The sequence below is a fragment of the Heloderma suspectum genome, chromosome 4 (assembly GCF_057233095.1).
Source record: "Heloderma suspectum isolate Gila_16-S chromosome 4, 16-S_ref, whole genome shotgun sequence".
NCBI classification, from domain to species: domain Eukaryota; kingdom Metazoa; phylum Chordata; class Lepidosauria; order Squamata; family Helodermatidae; genus Heloderma; species Heloderma suspectum.
The window spans coordinates 123183307-123198230 of record NC_139461.1 but is presented as its reverse complement, the minus strand read 5'-3'; the positions used below and the strand labels follow the sequence as shown (position 1 = coordinate 123198230).

The 14924-nt window shown below is 43.5% G+C and overlaps 1 protein-coding gene across 1 annotated transcript in view; it reads right to left on the bottom strand.

Annotated features, from left to right (window-relative positions):
• Positions 1-14924, bottom strand: part of LOC146347379 (cadherin-9-like) — a 203916-nt gene that overhangs the window by 8346 nt on the left and 180646 nt on the right. The window contains exon 7 of the mRNA XM_084850555.1: positions 10839-11092. Within this exon, the coding sequence (XP_084706681.1) occupies positions 10839-11092 (254 nt within the window). The remainder of the gene's footprint in view (positions 1-10838; positions 11093-14924) is intronic.

The following is a 14924-nucleotide window of genomic DNA, read 5'->3' as shown; positions in this document are numbered from 1 at the left end:
AGAACACATACCTCATGATCTCCTGTTATATTGTGGTTTGATTTCTGCTTGACAGATATTTTAAATAACGTACAACTACAGAAGTTCATTCAGATTGGCAACATAAGCATTTTAATTTATCCAACCAGTGACTGAAATGATTACCACCTCCATTACCTAAAATAAAAATAAGAAGTAAAAATGGAATAATACAGATGGAAGAAAGAGGAGAATATATGAAATGGGGGAACATGACATAAATGCATATTTTGATTTTGTTTTTCATTGACTAGTTACCTTTAAATCATTCCACATTTCCACAGAGCGGGAGAGAGCATACATTCTAAAAATGTTAAAAATCTCATGTGAAGGGTCTACATGTGTGTGAGATGTTTTGTTTTGTTGTCACAGGGGTACAATTAAATATGGAATCCCCCCAGGCCTGCAGCAAGAAATAGAATAGACCAGGAAGAGTCATGACACTGCTGAGTCTAGGGACTACATTACTCTGGGACTCTAACTTGCAAAGAAGGGGGCCAAGGGGCTAAAAAGGAGGAAAACCAAGAAAGAGACTGAGAAGACAGCAGCCTGTGGGAACAGGTCCATGGGAGTGATTGAAGCACCAGCAGGGAGCTCTTGAGCAGTGCTGGCTTCAGGTTTTTGAGGGCTCTTGGGCAAGACATCCTCAGTGGGCTCTCTCTCTCTCTCTCTCTCTCTCTCTCTCTCCATGAGTGTACCTTTTCACTGTCACAGTCAGCAACAGCTATTGCTTCTCATCCTTTTTCTCAACATTGCTGCCATGTCTTTGCTTGACAGGCAGAGGGCTAGTAAGCAAGTAGGAAGCAGCACCAATGACTCCTCCTTCTCACCGCTGCTGTTGCCCAGCCAGAGAGAGAGGTAGATGAACCAGTAGGCCAGGTTGCAATGCTGAAGAGGAGGAGCGGGTCCTGGGGGCTCTGATCATTGGGCTCTTGCTGGGGTTAAGGGTTTGACAAGTGCCTGACCATGCCTACCTTTGATACTGGCCCTGCTCTTGAGAGCTGGAGTGGGAGAACATGATTACCAGACTGAAATTCCTCCTCATGTCTCTGGCTGTAACGTCCACCGGAGAGACATGTCGGGGAGTCCAGTGGACTTGCTGAGCCATGGGGCACTCTTGTGCATACCCATTGAGAGCCCCGCAGTCCGGGAGTGCTCCACAGCCACCCACTTCTCACTGCAAGCTGCCATTTTTATGCAATATAATTTTCGTATATTGAATGTGTGGAAATGACCCTGTATGGCCACCATTCTGTGCAACATTGTTGTTGTTGTTGTTCAGTCGTTCAGTCGTGTCCGACTCTTCGTGACCCCATGGACCATAGCACGCCAGGCCTTCCTGTCCTGCGCTCTCTCCCGGAGCGTGCTCAAGTTCATATTCATTGCATCCGTGATGCTATCTAGCCATCTCATCCTCTGCCGTCCCCTTCTCCTTTTGCCTTCAGTCTTTTCCAGCATCAGGGTCTTTTCCAGGGAGTTTTCTCTTCGCATTAGGTGGCCAAAATATTGGAGCTTCAGCTTCATTATCTGTCCTTCCAATGAGCAGTCAGGGTTGATTTCCTTTAGGATGGACTGATTTGACCTCCTTGCAGTCCAGGGGACTCATAAGAGTCTTCTCCAGCACCACAGTTTGAAAGCATCAATTCTTCGGCGCTCAGCCTTCCTTATAGTCCAGCTCTCACAGCCATACATTACTACTGGAAAACCATAGCTTTGATTAGACGGACCTTTGTCGGCAAGGTGATCTCTCTGCTTCTTACTATGCTGTCTAGGTTTGCCATAGCTTTCCTCCCAAGGAGCAAGCGTCTTTTAATTTCATGGCTACAGTCACCGTCTGCGGTGATCTTGGAGCCCAAGAAAGTAAAATCTGTCACTGCTTCCATTTCTTCCCCTTCTATATGCCAGGAAGTGATAGGGCCAGATGACATGATCTTAGTTTTTTTAATGTTGAGTTTCAAACCAGCTTTTGCACTCTCCTCTTTCACCCTCAACAAGAGGCTCTTGAGATCCTCTTCGCTTTCTGCCATTAGGGTGGTATCGTCTGCATATCGGAGGTTGTTGATAATTCTCCCAGCAATCTTAATTCCGACCTCTGATTCATCCAACCCGGCATTTCTCATGATGTACTCTGCATATAAGTTAAATAAGCAGGGTGACAATATGCAGCCTTGTCGTACTCCTTTCCCAATTTGGAACCAATCGGTTGTTCCATCTCTGGTTCTTACTGTTGCTTCTTGACCCTCGTACAGGTTTCTCAGGAGACAGGTAAGGTGGTCTGGTACTCCCATCACTTTAAGAATTTGCCACAGTTTGTTGTGATCCACACAATCAAAGGCTTTAGCGTAGTCAATGAAGGAGAAATAGACGTTTTTCTGGAATTCTCTTGCTTTCTCCATGATGCAGCGAATGTTGGCGATTTGATCTCTAGTTCCTCTGCCTCTTCGAAACCCAGCTTGTAGTTCCGGTAGTTCTCGGTTCGCATACTGCTGAAGCCTAGCTTGTAGGATTTTGAGCATCACCTTGCTGGCATGTGAAATGAGCGCAATTGTGCGGTAGTTTGAACACTCTTTGGCGTTGCCCTTCTTTGGAATTGGAATGTAAACTGACCTTTTCCAGTCTTGTGGCCACTGTTGAGTGTTCCAGATTTGTTGGCATATTGAATGCAGCACTTTAACAGCATCATCTTTTAGGATTTTAAATAGCTCAGCTGGAAGACTGTCATCTCCGCTAGCTTTGTTGTTACTAATGCTTCCTAAGGCCCACTTGACTTCACTCTCTAGGATGTCTGGCTCAAGTTCAGTGACCGCACTATCATGGCTATCAGGGACATTCAGATCTTTCCTATATAGTTCTTCTGTGTATTCTTGCCACCTCTTCTTAATCTCATCAGCTTCTGTTAGGTCCCTGCCTTCTTTGTCCTTTATCATGCCCATCTTTGCACAAAACATTCCCTTGAGATCTCCGATTTTCTTGAAGAGATCTCTAGTCTTTCCCATTCTGTTGTTTTCCTCGATTTCTTTGCATTGTTCATTTAAGAAGGCCTTCTTGTCTCTCCTTGCTATTCTCTGGAACTCTGCATTCAGTTGGATATATCTTCCCCTTTCTCCTTTGCTTTTCGCTTCCCTTCTTTCCTCAGCTACTTGTAAAGCCTCATCAGACAGCCACTTGGCTTTCTTGCATTTCTTTTTCTTTGGGACGGATTTCGTTGCTGCCTCCTGAACAATGTTACGGACCTCCGTCCATAGTTCCTCAGGCACTCTGTCTATCAGGTCTAATCCCTGAAATCTATTCCTCACCTCCACTGTATATTCATAAGGGATATGATTTAGGTCATGCCTGAAAGGTTTAGTGGTTTTCCCTACGTTCTTCAATTTAAGCCGAAATTTTGCAACAAGAAGCTCATGATCTGAGCCACAGTCAGCTCCAGGTCTTGTTTTTACTGACTGTATGGAGCTTCTCCATCTTTGGCTGCAAAGGACATAATCAATCTGATTTCGATATTGACCATCTGGTGACGTCCATGTGTAGAGTCGCCTCTTGTGCTGTTGGAAAAGAGTGTTTGCTATGATCAGCATGTTCTCTTGGCAAAATTCTATTAGCTTTTGTCCTGCTTCATTTTGTACACCAAGGCCATGCCTGCCAGTTATCCCGGTGATTTCTTGACTTCCTACTTTAGCATTCCAATCCCCTATGATGAAGAGGATATCTTTTTTTGGTGTTAGTTCTAGAAGGTGTTGTAGGTCTTCATAGAACCGATCAACCTCAGCTTCTTTGGCCTCAGTGGTTGGGGCATAGACTTGAATTACTGTGATGTTGAATGGTTTGCCTTGGATTCGTACTGAGATCATTCTATCATTTTTAAGATTGTACCCCAGTACTGCTTTTCCCACCCTTTTGTTGACTATGAGTGCTACTCCATTTCTTCTAAGGGATTCTTGCCCACAATAGTAGATATGATGGTCACCTGAATTAAATTCACCCATGCCTGTCCATTTTAGTCAGCTGATTCCCAAAATGTCGATGTTCAATCTTGCCATCTCATGTTTGACCACCTCCAGCTTACCTTGATTCATTGATCTTACATTCCAGGTTCCTAAACAATATTGTTCTTTACAGCATCGGATTTTCTTTTCACCACCAGACACATCCACAGCTGAGTGTCCTTTTGGCTTTGGCCCAGCCGCTTTACTCTTTCTGGCGCTACTTGGAAATACCCTCTGCTCTTCCCCAGTAGCATATTGGACACCTTCCGACCTGAGGGGCTCATCTTCCGGCGTCATATCTTTTAGCCTTGTGATACGTTCCATGGGGTTTTCTTGGCAAGAATACTGGAGTGGGTTGCCATTTCCTTCTCCAGTGGACCACATTTTGTCAGAACTCTCTGCCATGACCTGTCCGTCTTGGGTGGCCCTGCACGGCATAGCTTATGGCTTCACTGAGTTACGCAAGCCCCTTCGCCACAACAAGGCAGTGATCCATGAAGGGGCTGTGCAACATTAAATATACGGAAATTATGGAGTCCCCAACTTGTGTCAAAATGACAGCTTGCAGCAAGGAGCGGGTAGCTGCAGGGTGCTCCCGGACCGCTTGCTGGGCCTCCAGGGTGCAAGCAGCAGCAATGACTCAGCAAGCACCCATGCTCAGTGGGCATGGGTGAGTCTGTCCATGCCTACTTATTTCATGAAGGTGAAAAAGACACTAAGAAGAACACTGCATGTCTTTTTGTGGTAGACATTCTCCCAACACCTCCTAACTATCATAGCACCTTGAAGAAGTTGTCAGCAGGACCCCTTTCATTGCTTCCACCAGCCTGCAGACCTGTAGAAATTAGCTTCTGAGAGCCGAGCCAAAACTACCAGCCATCAGTTAATAGTGGATTGCATCATTGGGAATCCAATTGCGATGCCATCTGTGCTCATCTTAGGGAAATTGTCACCTTCAAATGCTAAATGACTGCCTTTAGACCTGTTACATTAAGCAGAATATGACTTGCAAGTTGGGCAATGTAATCTATGACCAAATGCAAATGCTCTAGATGCCATATATCATTTGTTGGGTAAACAACTACAAATCTTTGTCCCAGTTTCATAAATCACAAGTCAGAATCACAACGAAATGGCTTGAACAACCTGCTTCTAGACATTTTTATTTAAATGGCCACAATCTTTCACTCTTGGAAGTATGTCCAACAGCAAAATAAATAAATAAAAATACAAACTCAGAGACATTAGAACTTTTATTTGGTAAGTGCTTTAAAACTCCATAGCCTTAGTGCAGGCAACAATTGTAAACACACTTACTTGGGAGTAAGCCCATCGAAATCAATGGGATGTACTTCTCGGTAAACACACATAAGGTTGTGCTGTTAAGACAATAATACTTAAATTTCTGTCTATGGGCACAATCCTAAGCATGTTTAGACAGAGAAAAATCCTACAACTCCCAGCATCCCCCAGTCAGCCATGTTGGCTGGGGGGCATACCAGGAGGTGTAGAACTTTTCTCTGCCTACGCATGCTTAGGATTGTGCCGTCTGGCATTAATTCTTTTATGCATCTCTTGTGAACGTGAAATTGCAGCTGTAAACTTCCTGAAAATTATCTGCCTCTTCAGCATCGTAAGAATGGTTTCTTTCCAGCACTGCTTTGAAATACATGTGTAAATGACAAACACAGAAGAGCTTTTAACTAATTGTAAGCTTCTTTTTGTTTTGTCAATCACTTGTTATTTAAGATGTGTGCGTGTGCACAAAAGAGCCATCCATGCCAGTACCTTAAAAAATTAGAACAATCAAAACAACAAACTTACAAATATCTTAATTTATTAATAACCAAGACTTTCAGGAAAAAGGCATTGTTTTGACAGCAATAATCAATTTTATAGTTTTCTAAAAGCTTGCTCTTAATATCAAAGGATTTTAAGATAACATATCCAATGCAAGTCTTACACTTACACACACACACACACACACACACTTTAAAGGTACATTTGAAGGAGAAGAAAAAGCTCAAGACATGCTCTGCATAACCTACGAGTTTGCTTTAAAACTGACTGTAGTGACAGTTACCCCTATAGAGATGAAACATATTTTAAGAGGAAAAGCAAGCAAACAAACAATATCTGGATGATATGGAAGGGATTTTGCATTCCTTTTTAAAATTTGCTTTTAAAAATGATTTTGTGGAAAACCCTTTTGATATTAAGAGCAAGTGTTTAGAAAAGTGTAATGTCACCTGTATTGTCATCATACAACAGCTCCCTTTTTTCAGGGTCTTGTCTCAGATGTCAATAACAGGGGGGATTTGTACATTTCCTTCTTTGGATAATCCTAATGATTTAAGTGGCTAGAAATATTGTCTTGATAGCAACGATCTTGTGCAAGAATACAGATGTTGATGTGTTCGTTTTATTTGTCAGTGTCAGAATTGTTAAGAACACTTCCCGTTAAAAAAGATCTCAACTCAAAACATATTAAGAATACAAAGATGCTGTCTTTTCCTACACAGCTGTTCTTGTTTTGCCTGCATATGTTTTACAGCAGCATTTTCAGTCCCTTTGGCTGTTTTTGTACTCTCACATAGCCACGTGAATGTACCATATGCATGTGCACAGCTGTTAATGGCAAGACTGTTGGTGTTGCCATTAGATGTCAGAAGACTGTCACAGAAAGTACTACCTGTTGTGTCAGTGGTGTAGTGGAACCAGGGTTCTCAGGGACACAGTATCAGCACTTTTTTTTATTACCAGGACTGCAGGAGTGGGGAACATCTGGCCCCCCAAGATGTTGGTGGACTGCAACTCCCATCAGCCCTAGCCAGCATAGCCAATGGTGAGGAATTACGGGAGTTACTGAGGACTCTTGCCCAAAGAGTTATCTGTAGGGCCAGGCATTCCCCCGCCCCCACCAGTGGTTTTCAGGGGGACAGCTGTCAAAGGCAGCCAGGGTTACTGGGAGGCTTGTAAGCCTTGCCTGATCCCTGGATGCTTTTGACTTCTTTGTGAAGGCAGGAGAGGTCCACATAGTCGTCTCACTGTAGGGAACAGTGAGGGTATCAGAGAGGCTTTGAAAACCACATGATCCCTGGTTGCAAATGCTTCCTGCAGCTAGAAGAGTCTCTGGCAGGATCTCTCCTGGCTTGGAAAGGGTGGCACGGTGTGTGTGTGTGTGTGTGTGTGTGTGCACGTGTGCATACGTGCATGTGCATGTATGTGTGTGTAACCTGGGAATTCGTCTCTGAGAATTTGAATGTGAGCCAGAGAATAATCCAAGAAGAACTTTTTTTTTTGGAGAAGAATTCAGAGAAGAGAACTCACCACTTTTCTGAGACAGCATTATGAGCCATAACAGCTTGTATCCAGGCCTGAACCCAGTGACCTGCACTGGTATCTCTAGAGTCAACATTTAGGCAGTAACAGTGCAATCCTATACACATCTTCTCAGAAGTAAGTGCTGCAGAGTTGAATGGGTCTTACTCCCAGGTGAGTGGCTATAGGATTGTAGCCTAAGGGCTCAATCCTATAAAGATAGTTGCAAGCCTCTGATTTGATTATCCTATGCAGGGCGGCTGGAGTACAGAGGGGATCCTCTCCTCCATGCTCCCGCCGCCCTGCATTTTCAGCTAGACACGCAATTTCATGCGTCTAGCTGGGGACGCTGGAGCGGGAGTGGGGGGAGGCTCTGGGGCACATGGAAAGCCTCGTAAAGAGGCTTCTGCAGTCTCTTCTCCCCTGCTGCCCCCAAGACTGCCCCCTTTTTGCCCTCTCTGCACTCTTTTTGCGAGCATGGAAAAGCCACCAGTGTGGAGAGAACCACACCGGCTACGAGGGGGTGGGTGAAGGGGGAGGGGAGCACGGTTTCTAGGAACTGAGAAATCCTATGGCCCTCTAGCCTAGCTCATGCTGTCAAAGGTACCATTTGTGAATTATTCTCTTTTCTGCTCTCAGTATTGTCACATTGCATGAAAATGCATTTTAATTCCTCGCAGGCGAGCCCAGCATTCCTGAATCTGTGCACTGTCTCGGATACGTTTTCAAAATACAACATGTGCATGCCTTTTGGGCTGGAGTGACAGGTCTGAAAGATATATTGGATTCGCTTGTGTAATCGCACATACGCATGCAGTTCTGTGGCTCAGTGGTAGAGCACCCGCTTTGCATGTAGAAGGTCCAGGTTTAATACCAGTATCTCCAGGTAGGATAAGGGAAGTCTCTTGCCTGAAAACCAGGAGAGTCGCTGCCAGTCAGTGCTGACAATACTTGGGCTAGGTGGACCAATGGTCTGCTTCAGTATAAGGCAGCTTTCCATGTTCCTATATTTGATGTTTGATTTCATAGAGACACATATGTCCCTTGTGAGCAGCAAAAACCTGGAATGACTTATTTTTCCTTGAATGCTGTGAACTTCAGAAGAACCAATTCAGTCTGGGAGTGTTCCTGGACCTCACACCAGGAACACTTCTGGTTTGGCAGCCATCATTCTATTTACAGAAAGCTGACCTAGTCATAGTAATACATGCCTTGGTTACATCCAGATTAGACTACTGCCATGTCCTCTACATGGGGATGCATTTGAAGATGGTTCAGAAACTGCGACTGGCACATAATGTGGCAGCTATAATTATTGTAGGAACTAGATGTTTGGAATATATTCCAACTATTCTGTATTAGTTACATTGGCTCATATTTGTTTCTGGGCCCAGTTCAAGGTGCTGGTTTTGGCCTTTAAAGCCCTAAATGGTAGGGATGTCAGAGAATTCTGCCACAGACTCCAGTGACTCCTCAGAATACGTGGCGGGACAGCCTCCCCCATCCCGCCACCCCGTAGAATCCCCCCAGGATGGAACGTACCTGGCGGCAGATCCTGCGACTCTGGCACCGGATGCGGCGGTGGATGTGGCAGCGGCTCCGGCTGGTCTCCCGGGTGCTGCTGGGCTGCTGTGGCCGCAAATGGCGGCCGTTATAGCAGCCACCATTTGCGTCCTTGCAGTAAGCCATGATAGGCTATGTAAGTATTTACGTAGCCTATCACAGCAAAAGGCAGCCACACAAATGGCCATTTGCGTGGCTGCCTTTTGCCGTGATAGGCTACATAATACTTATGTAGCCTATCACGGCTTACTGCAAGGATGCAAAGGCATAGCAGCCACCATTTGCGCCCCTGCTCTTTGCCATGATAGGCTACGTAAGTATTTACGTAGGCTACGTAAATACTACATAAATTAAATATTTACGTAGCCTATCACGGCTTACTGCAAGGACTCAAATGCCATTTGCGCCCCTGCTCTTTGCCGTGACAGGCTACATGATAGGCTTACTACAAGGCTTACTACAAGGACACAAATGGTGGCCGCTACAATGGCCATTTGCAGCCGCAGCAGCCTGGCAGTAGCCAGAACCCCAGCTGTGGCTGGCCCTGGCTGGTAGCTCCATGGAGCCGCCATGGAGCGGAGCTGGCTGGGGAGGATTCTGGGGGGAGGGACGGAGTGCCTCCCCCCTACACCGTGGGTTGAACCTCATGGAGCGAAGTAGGGATTTCGTACATCTCTACTAAATGGTTGGGTACCATGTTACCTGAAGGGCTACTTACACCTGCGTGAGCCTGTCCAATCATTAAGATCAGCATCAGATCTTAGAATCCCAGGTACATTCTCAGTGGTGACTCATCACTGCTAGCTTTTTAAAAAAGATGATGAAGAAACACTTATTCCAGTCTGCATATGGTACGTAAACATGATTTTTTGCTGCTGCTGTGTGTGTTTTATATTTTAATTTTATTTTCCTGTATTTTGTAATCTTACAAACTGCCTTATGGGGGCAGTGTACCCTGAAATTCAGGTTTTAAAATAGTTTAAATAATAATCTTAAAAGATTAAATTAATTTATGGGTTACATCAACATTCCCCAACCTGGTGACCACCAGATATTTTGGACTACAATTCCATAATCCCTTACTATTGACAGTGCTGTTGGGCCTGATGGGAGTTGTAGTCCAAAACACCTGGAGGACATCAGGCTGGGGAAGGTTGTGTGACATCAGTGCTGAATGAAACTGCTTTTTTTCTGTCCATAGGAACAGAGGACATCTTTTGAGTGAATAAATATACGTTTTGAGCTGGAAGCATCTGGTTCTCAGCCACAACAACTTCTGTGACTCTGATGTACACTGGACTTGGAGATATCAAATGTTAACTTGTTTCTGAGATCTGCAAGGTAACTAACTCTCAAATTATGTCAGTGACATGAGTAGATATGCCCTGTAAGCAAAATGTGTGAATCAAGTTAACTGGTTCTTACAGAGTTAGGTTGGTATTGAAAAATGGCGTTCACAACCTTGTCATATCAAAACAGACTCACACTCACTGAACGTCCACTGAAGTCAGTAGCTATTCCAGAGTAAATGGTATATGGACTGAAGTCTGGAGGAATGGTCTGAAGTCTTATGCCAGTTTTACAGTACTGCTGAAGATAAGCAAGCCTGGCCTTATAAGTTGCCAGGATGGGAGGCACATGGGAACCAGATATAAGCTACTCCAACCTCCTTAATGTAATAATACCTAATAATAAAATGCTAATAATGCTAATAATAGTAGGAATGTGAACCTATCCTTATCGACATTGGTAACCACTGAACTCTTCAAATGGTAGGATTTCAACAATGGCTTTTTACCAATACATACGTTTATATTGGGGGTTGGACTCGATGGTCTTATAGGCCACTTCCAACCCTACTATTTTATGAAATGCCATTTTTCTTTTGTTAGAAATGTGCAAGGACCATGTACTTTTAATGCATTTTTGTGCTGTTCTTCAAAGGCAACTTACTTTATTATGTTCCTTGCTGCATCTGGATCTTGAGCTATCACTTGCCCAATTATACTTCCTTCCCTGGCATCTTCATCTACTTCTATTAAATTAGAGGGTATGTTAAACACTGGTGGCTCATCTATGTCTTCTACATATACTTTGACCAAAGCCGAATCCTTAAATGGTCCCAGGTAGAAAAATCGCGGGTCAGGATGAGTGTTGGTTGCTTCTACTTTTAGGGTATATAGATTCTTCTTTTCAAAATCTAATTGCTTGCATCCAAATGTGGGGTGGGAAAGAAGAAAGAGAAAGAATGTTACATAGAAAAACAAACACATTTCATAAGGTTAAAGAAACAGAACTAGTATGGTTGGAAACCAATAGCTATAGACTTAGGCTGCAATCCTATACACACTTACCTGTCCAATTGAACTCAATGGGGCTTATTTCCAAGTAGACATGTATAGGATTACACTATTAATCCTCTTTGCTAATTCTTAGTGGTTATCTGTCATATTCACTGTCATACTATCTATCATCCACTAAGATCAGCCTTTTGAATGGTGAAAAGATAAACAACATGGTATGAACTTGGTGACTTCCTCTCAAATGACCTATAGTGTTTTCTGAAGAAAATGGAGATTGTTTCAGTTTGGGCAGGTATTTGGTGGTACAGGATAAGCATATGACAATTTGCAACACTTTTATTCTTACTATATTTTATCATATTATTTCAGGGTTCTCTAGCCATTTTTGATCAGTGGGCACATTTGGAAATTTGAGAGCATGTTATGGGCACTCTCACAAAATGGCTGCCATGGTAGCCATGGCCAATCAGAAAACACTCATTTCCCCAAAGGCAAACTGGTGAACTAAAAGAACAGCAACTTGCCTAAGAGCAAGTCAGATTTTTTTTTTTTAATAACCTTGAGAGTTTTTTTTTTTTTAAATATCAGGATGGGAAGGTGGCCTGGAAGGTGCCAAAAGGTGTCTGCAGGCACATTGGTACACAGGAGCACTACACTGGAGACCTCAGTATTAATTGTGCTTGGATGTTTTTCTTTTAAAGTTGTTTTTAATTGCCTTGAACAACAAAGTATGCATAAAGCTATATAACATGCATTCTGTGTGTATTTCTTTCCTTACATTTATATCCATCTTTCCTCCAAGGCAGCATACATGGTTCTCTCTCCCCCACCCACTTTTTTATGCTCACAACAACCCTGTGAAGTAGGTTAGGCTGAGAGATAGTGACTGGCCCAGGGTCATCCAGTGAGCTTCATGGCTGAGCATGGATCTGAACCTAGGTCCCTTCATTCCATGTCCAATACTAAATATGCTCCTAGATGCCACTGCAAACTCCCCTCCCTCAGTTTTGATCAAATCACTAAGTGAGACATGTCCCCACTTTCATGTCCTAGCTAGGGGTGGGGAACCTTTTTCATCCCGAGGGCTGAATTCAGTTTTGCAAAAACTCTTCCAGTGGTGGGTGGGGCCAAAGTAAAGACGGGTAAAGGAGCCATAGTAAAAAGACTAGTAAGGGGCCAACATACAATAATATACATACATATATTAGTACTACTACTACTACTACTACTACTATTAAGAATTTATTTAGAATTTATTATTAATTTATTTATTCATGTATTTTTATTTATTTAATTTCTATACCACCCAATAACCAAAGCTCTCTGCGTGGTTCACAAACATTCAAACCAAAATGCGCAGGGTAAAACAATATAAAATGTAAAAGCATTAAAACCACAATATAACAATACAACCAGAATAAAACCAGAATAAAACCTAGCAGCAATGCAGAGATTTAAAATACAGATTTATTAAGACTTTATTATTAAGACTTTATTATTAAGACTTTGTTATGAATTTATTATTAAGAATTTATTAAGAATTTATTATTAAGAACGTATTAAGAATTAAGAATTCTTTATTAAGAATTCTTTATTAGGAATTAAGAATTCTTTAAGAATTAAATTAAATTTTCTTAATTCTTTAAGAATTAATTATTAACTCTTCAAGAATTCTTAATTCCTTATTAAGAATACTTAATACTTCATTATTTATTAAGCATTTATTATTATGAATTTATTACAAATTTATTATTAAGAATATATACAGACATAGTAAAGGGGCCATAGTAAAAAAGGGATCGAGCCACATACAAGAATGCCAGCGTATTTTCGCTTGAAGCGCTTACTGCCAGTAACCAAGCCTGCATTTCAACAGTTTAGAATGGGGAAAACACTGCACAAAAGCCCAGGAAATCACTAAATGATCAGTGGTTGGGAGAAAGAGCCATCACCATCTGGGGAAACCCACAGTGCTGGACTGGCACCCTAGGACAGCCGAATTTGGCCCCTGGGCCTGAAGTTTCCCACTCCTGTCCTAGCTCATTTGGTTCACAGAATCGAATCATAGAATAGTAGGGTTGGAAGGGGCCTACAAGGCCATCGAGTCCAACCCCCTGCTCAATGCAGGAATCCAAGTCAGAGCATCCCTGACAGATGGCTGTCCAGCCTCGTCTTGAACGCCTCCAGTGTGGGAGAGCCCACCGCCTCCCTAGGGAATTGGTTCCATTGTCATATTGCTCTAACAGTCAGGAAGTTTTTCCTGATGTTCAGCTGGAATCTGGCTTCCTGTAACTTGAGCCCATTATTCTGTGTCCTGCACTCTGGGATGATCGAGAAGAGTTCCTGGCCTTCCTCTCTGTGACAACCTTTCAAGTACTTGAAGAGCGCTATCATATCTCCCCTCAGTCTTCTCTTCGCTAGCAAACAGGCATTTAGAACACCCTGGGGGAGAATGCAACTTGCAATGGAAAGAATGGCTGGGTGCAGCATAGGGCAACAAGGCTAAACATGCCCAGTTCTTTCAGTCTCTCTTCATAGGGCTTTATTTCCAGTCCCCTGATCATCTTTGTTGCCCTCCTCTGAATCCTCTCCAGTTTGTCTGCATCCTTCTTAAAGTGTGGTGCTCAGAATGGGTTCTTCCCATTTAAATGGGTTCTTCCCATTTAAGTCCCTGGTTGCCACAGTAAATGCATCCTTTCCTAATATGAGTAGGGATGTGTGAACCCACCCCCGCCTGGGTTCTCCTGGTGCCCTCTGAAGCACCGCACCTGCTTGCCCCCCCAACCTGTATTCGAGCCCCCAGGAACTAAGCAAGTCACCTGCATTCACCCCAGGCCCAGAGTGCACCCGCCATTTTGCCGCCTTTTTTTTTTTTTACAAAAGAAAGGGAGCTTTAAAAATGCAGACCTCTGACCGGGCAGGAAGAGGAGGAGGCATGGTGCATGCCCCAGCCACTAGTCATCTCTTGGTCATGAGCAGGAGATGGCTAGCGGCTGGGGGGCTGGCCAAGTCCAAGTCCAAGCTGTGCCCAGCCACTCGCTGAGCTCCACGGCACTCGTCACCTGGGCTTGTCAGTGCCCTGGAGTTTGTTTGGTGAGTGAGGGCCAGGGGGCTGGGCGTGGGGGACTTTGCTGGCCTCCTGGACTAAGTCAGGCCCTCGTGACATCCCTAAATATGATGCTAATTCACTGGTTTCATGTTTACAAAAGGGAACTCTCACAGGCTAACGTTCCATCTTGGTTTGGCCTGGGGTTTGTCTATAGTTGCTGGCTGATATGAGGAAGGCTTCATGTCCCAGGTTTCAAAACAGAGAGGCGAGTAATGTCCCATTTTCAGCCAGGAAGTGTTGGACTGTGTGTGAATCTATCTCTTGGGCAACTACACCCACAATTTTGATTCAGCCATCCATGTGAATCAGTGAGAACCAAGTATCGTATCTTTATACAGCCATTATACTGAACTCCTGCATATACGTACCAAGCTCCTATAAAATTTCTATATTTTCTTCAAAGTTCCAATGAAATCAATGCTAGTTATTTCCAAGTGAGTGGGCTTAGCATTGCAGCCTTAATTGCTGCAGTAAGGAACTCTGAAAGAATAAAAGTTCTGAAACAGGCCCTTCATCTTTTTACCTTTGTCTGCTATAATGTCATTGGGCTGGTTGGGGGGTTGGTTGTTGTCCATCAGTCAATACAAATCACTGTTTCACTTTCATCTCACTGGGAATTGCTGAAAC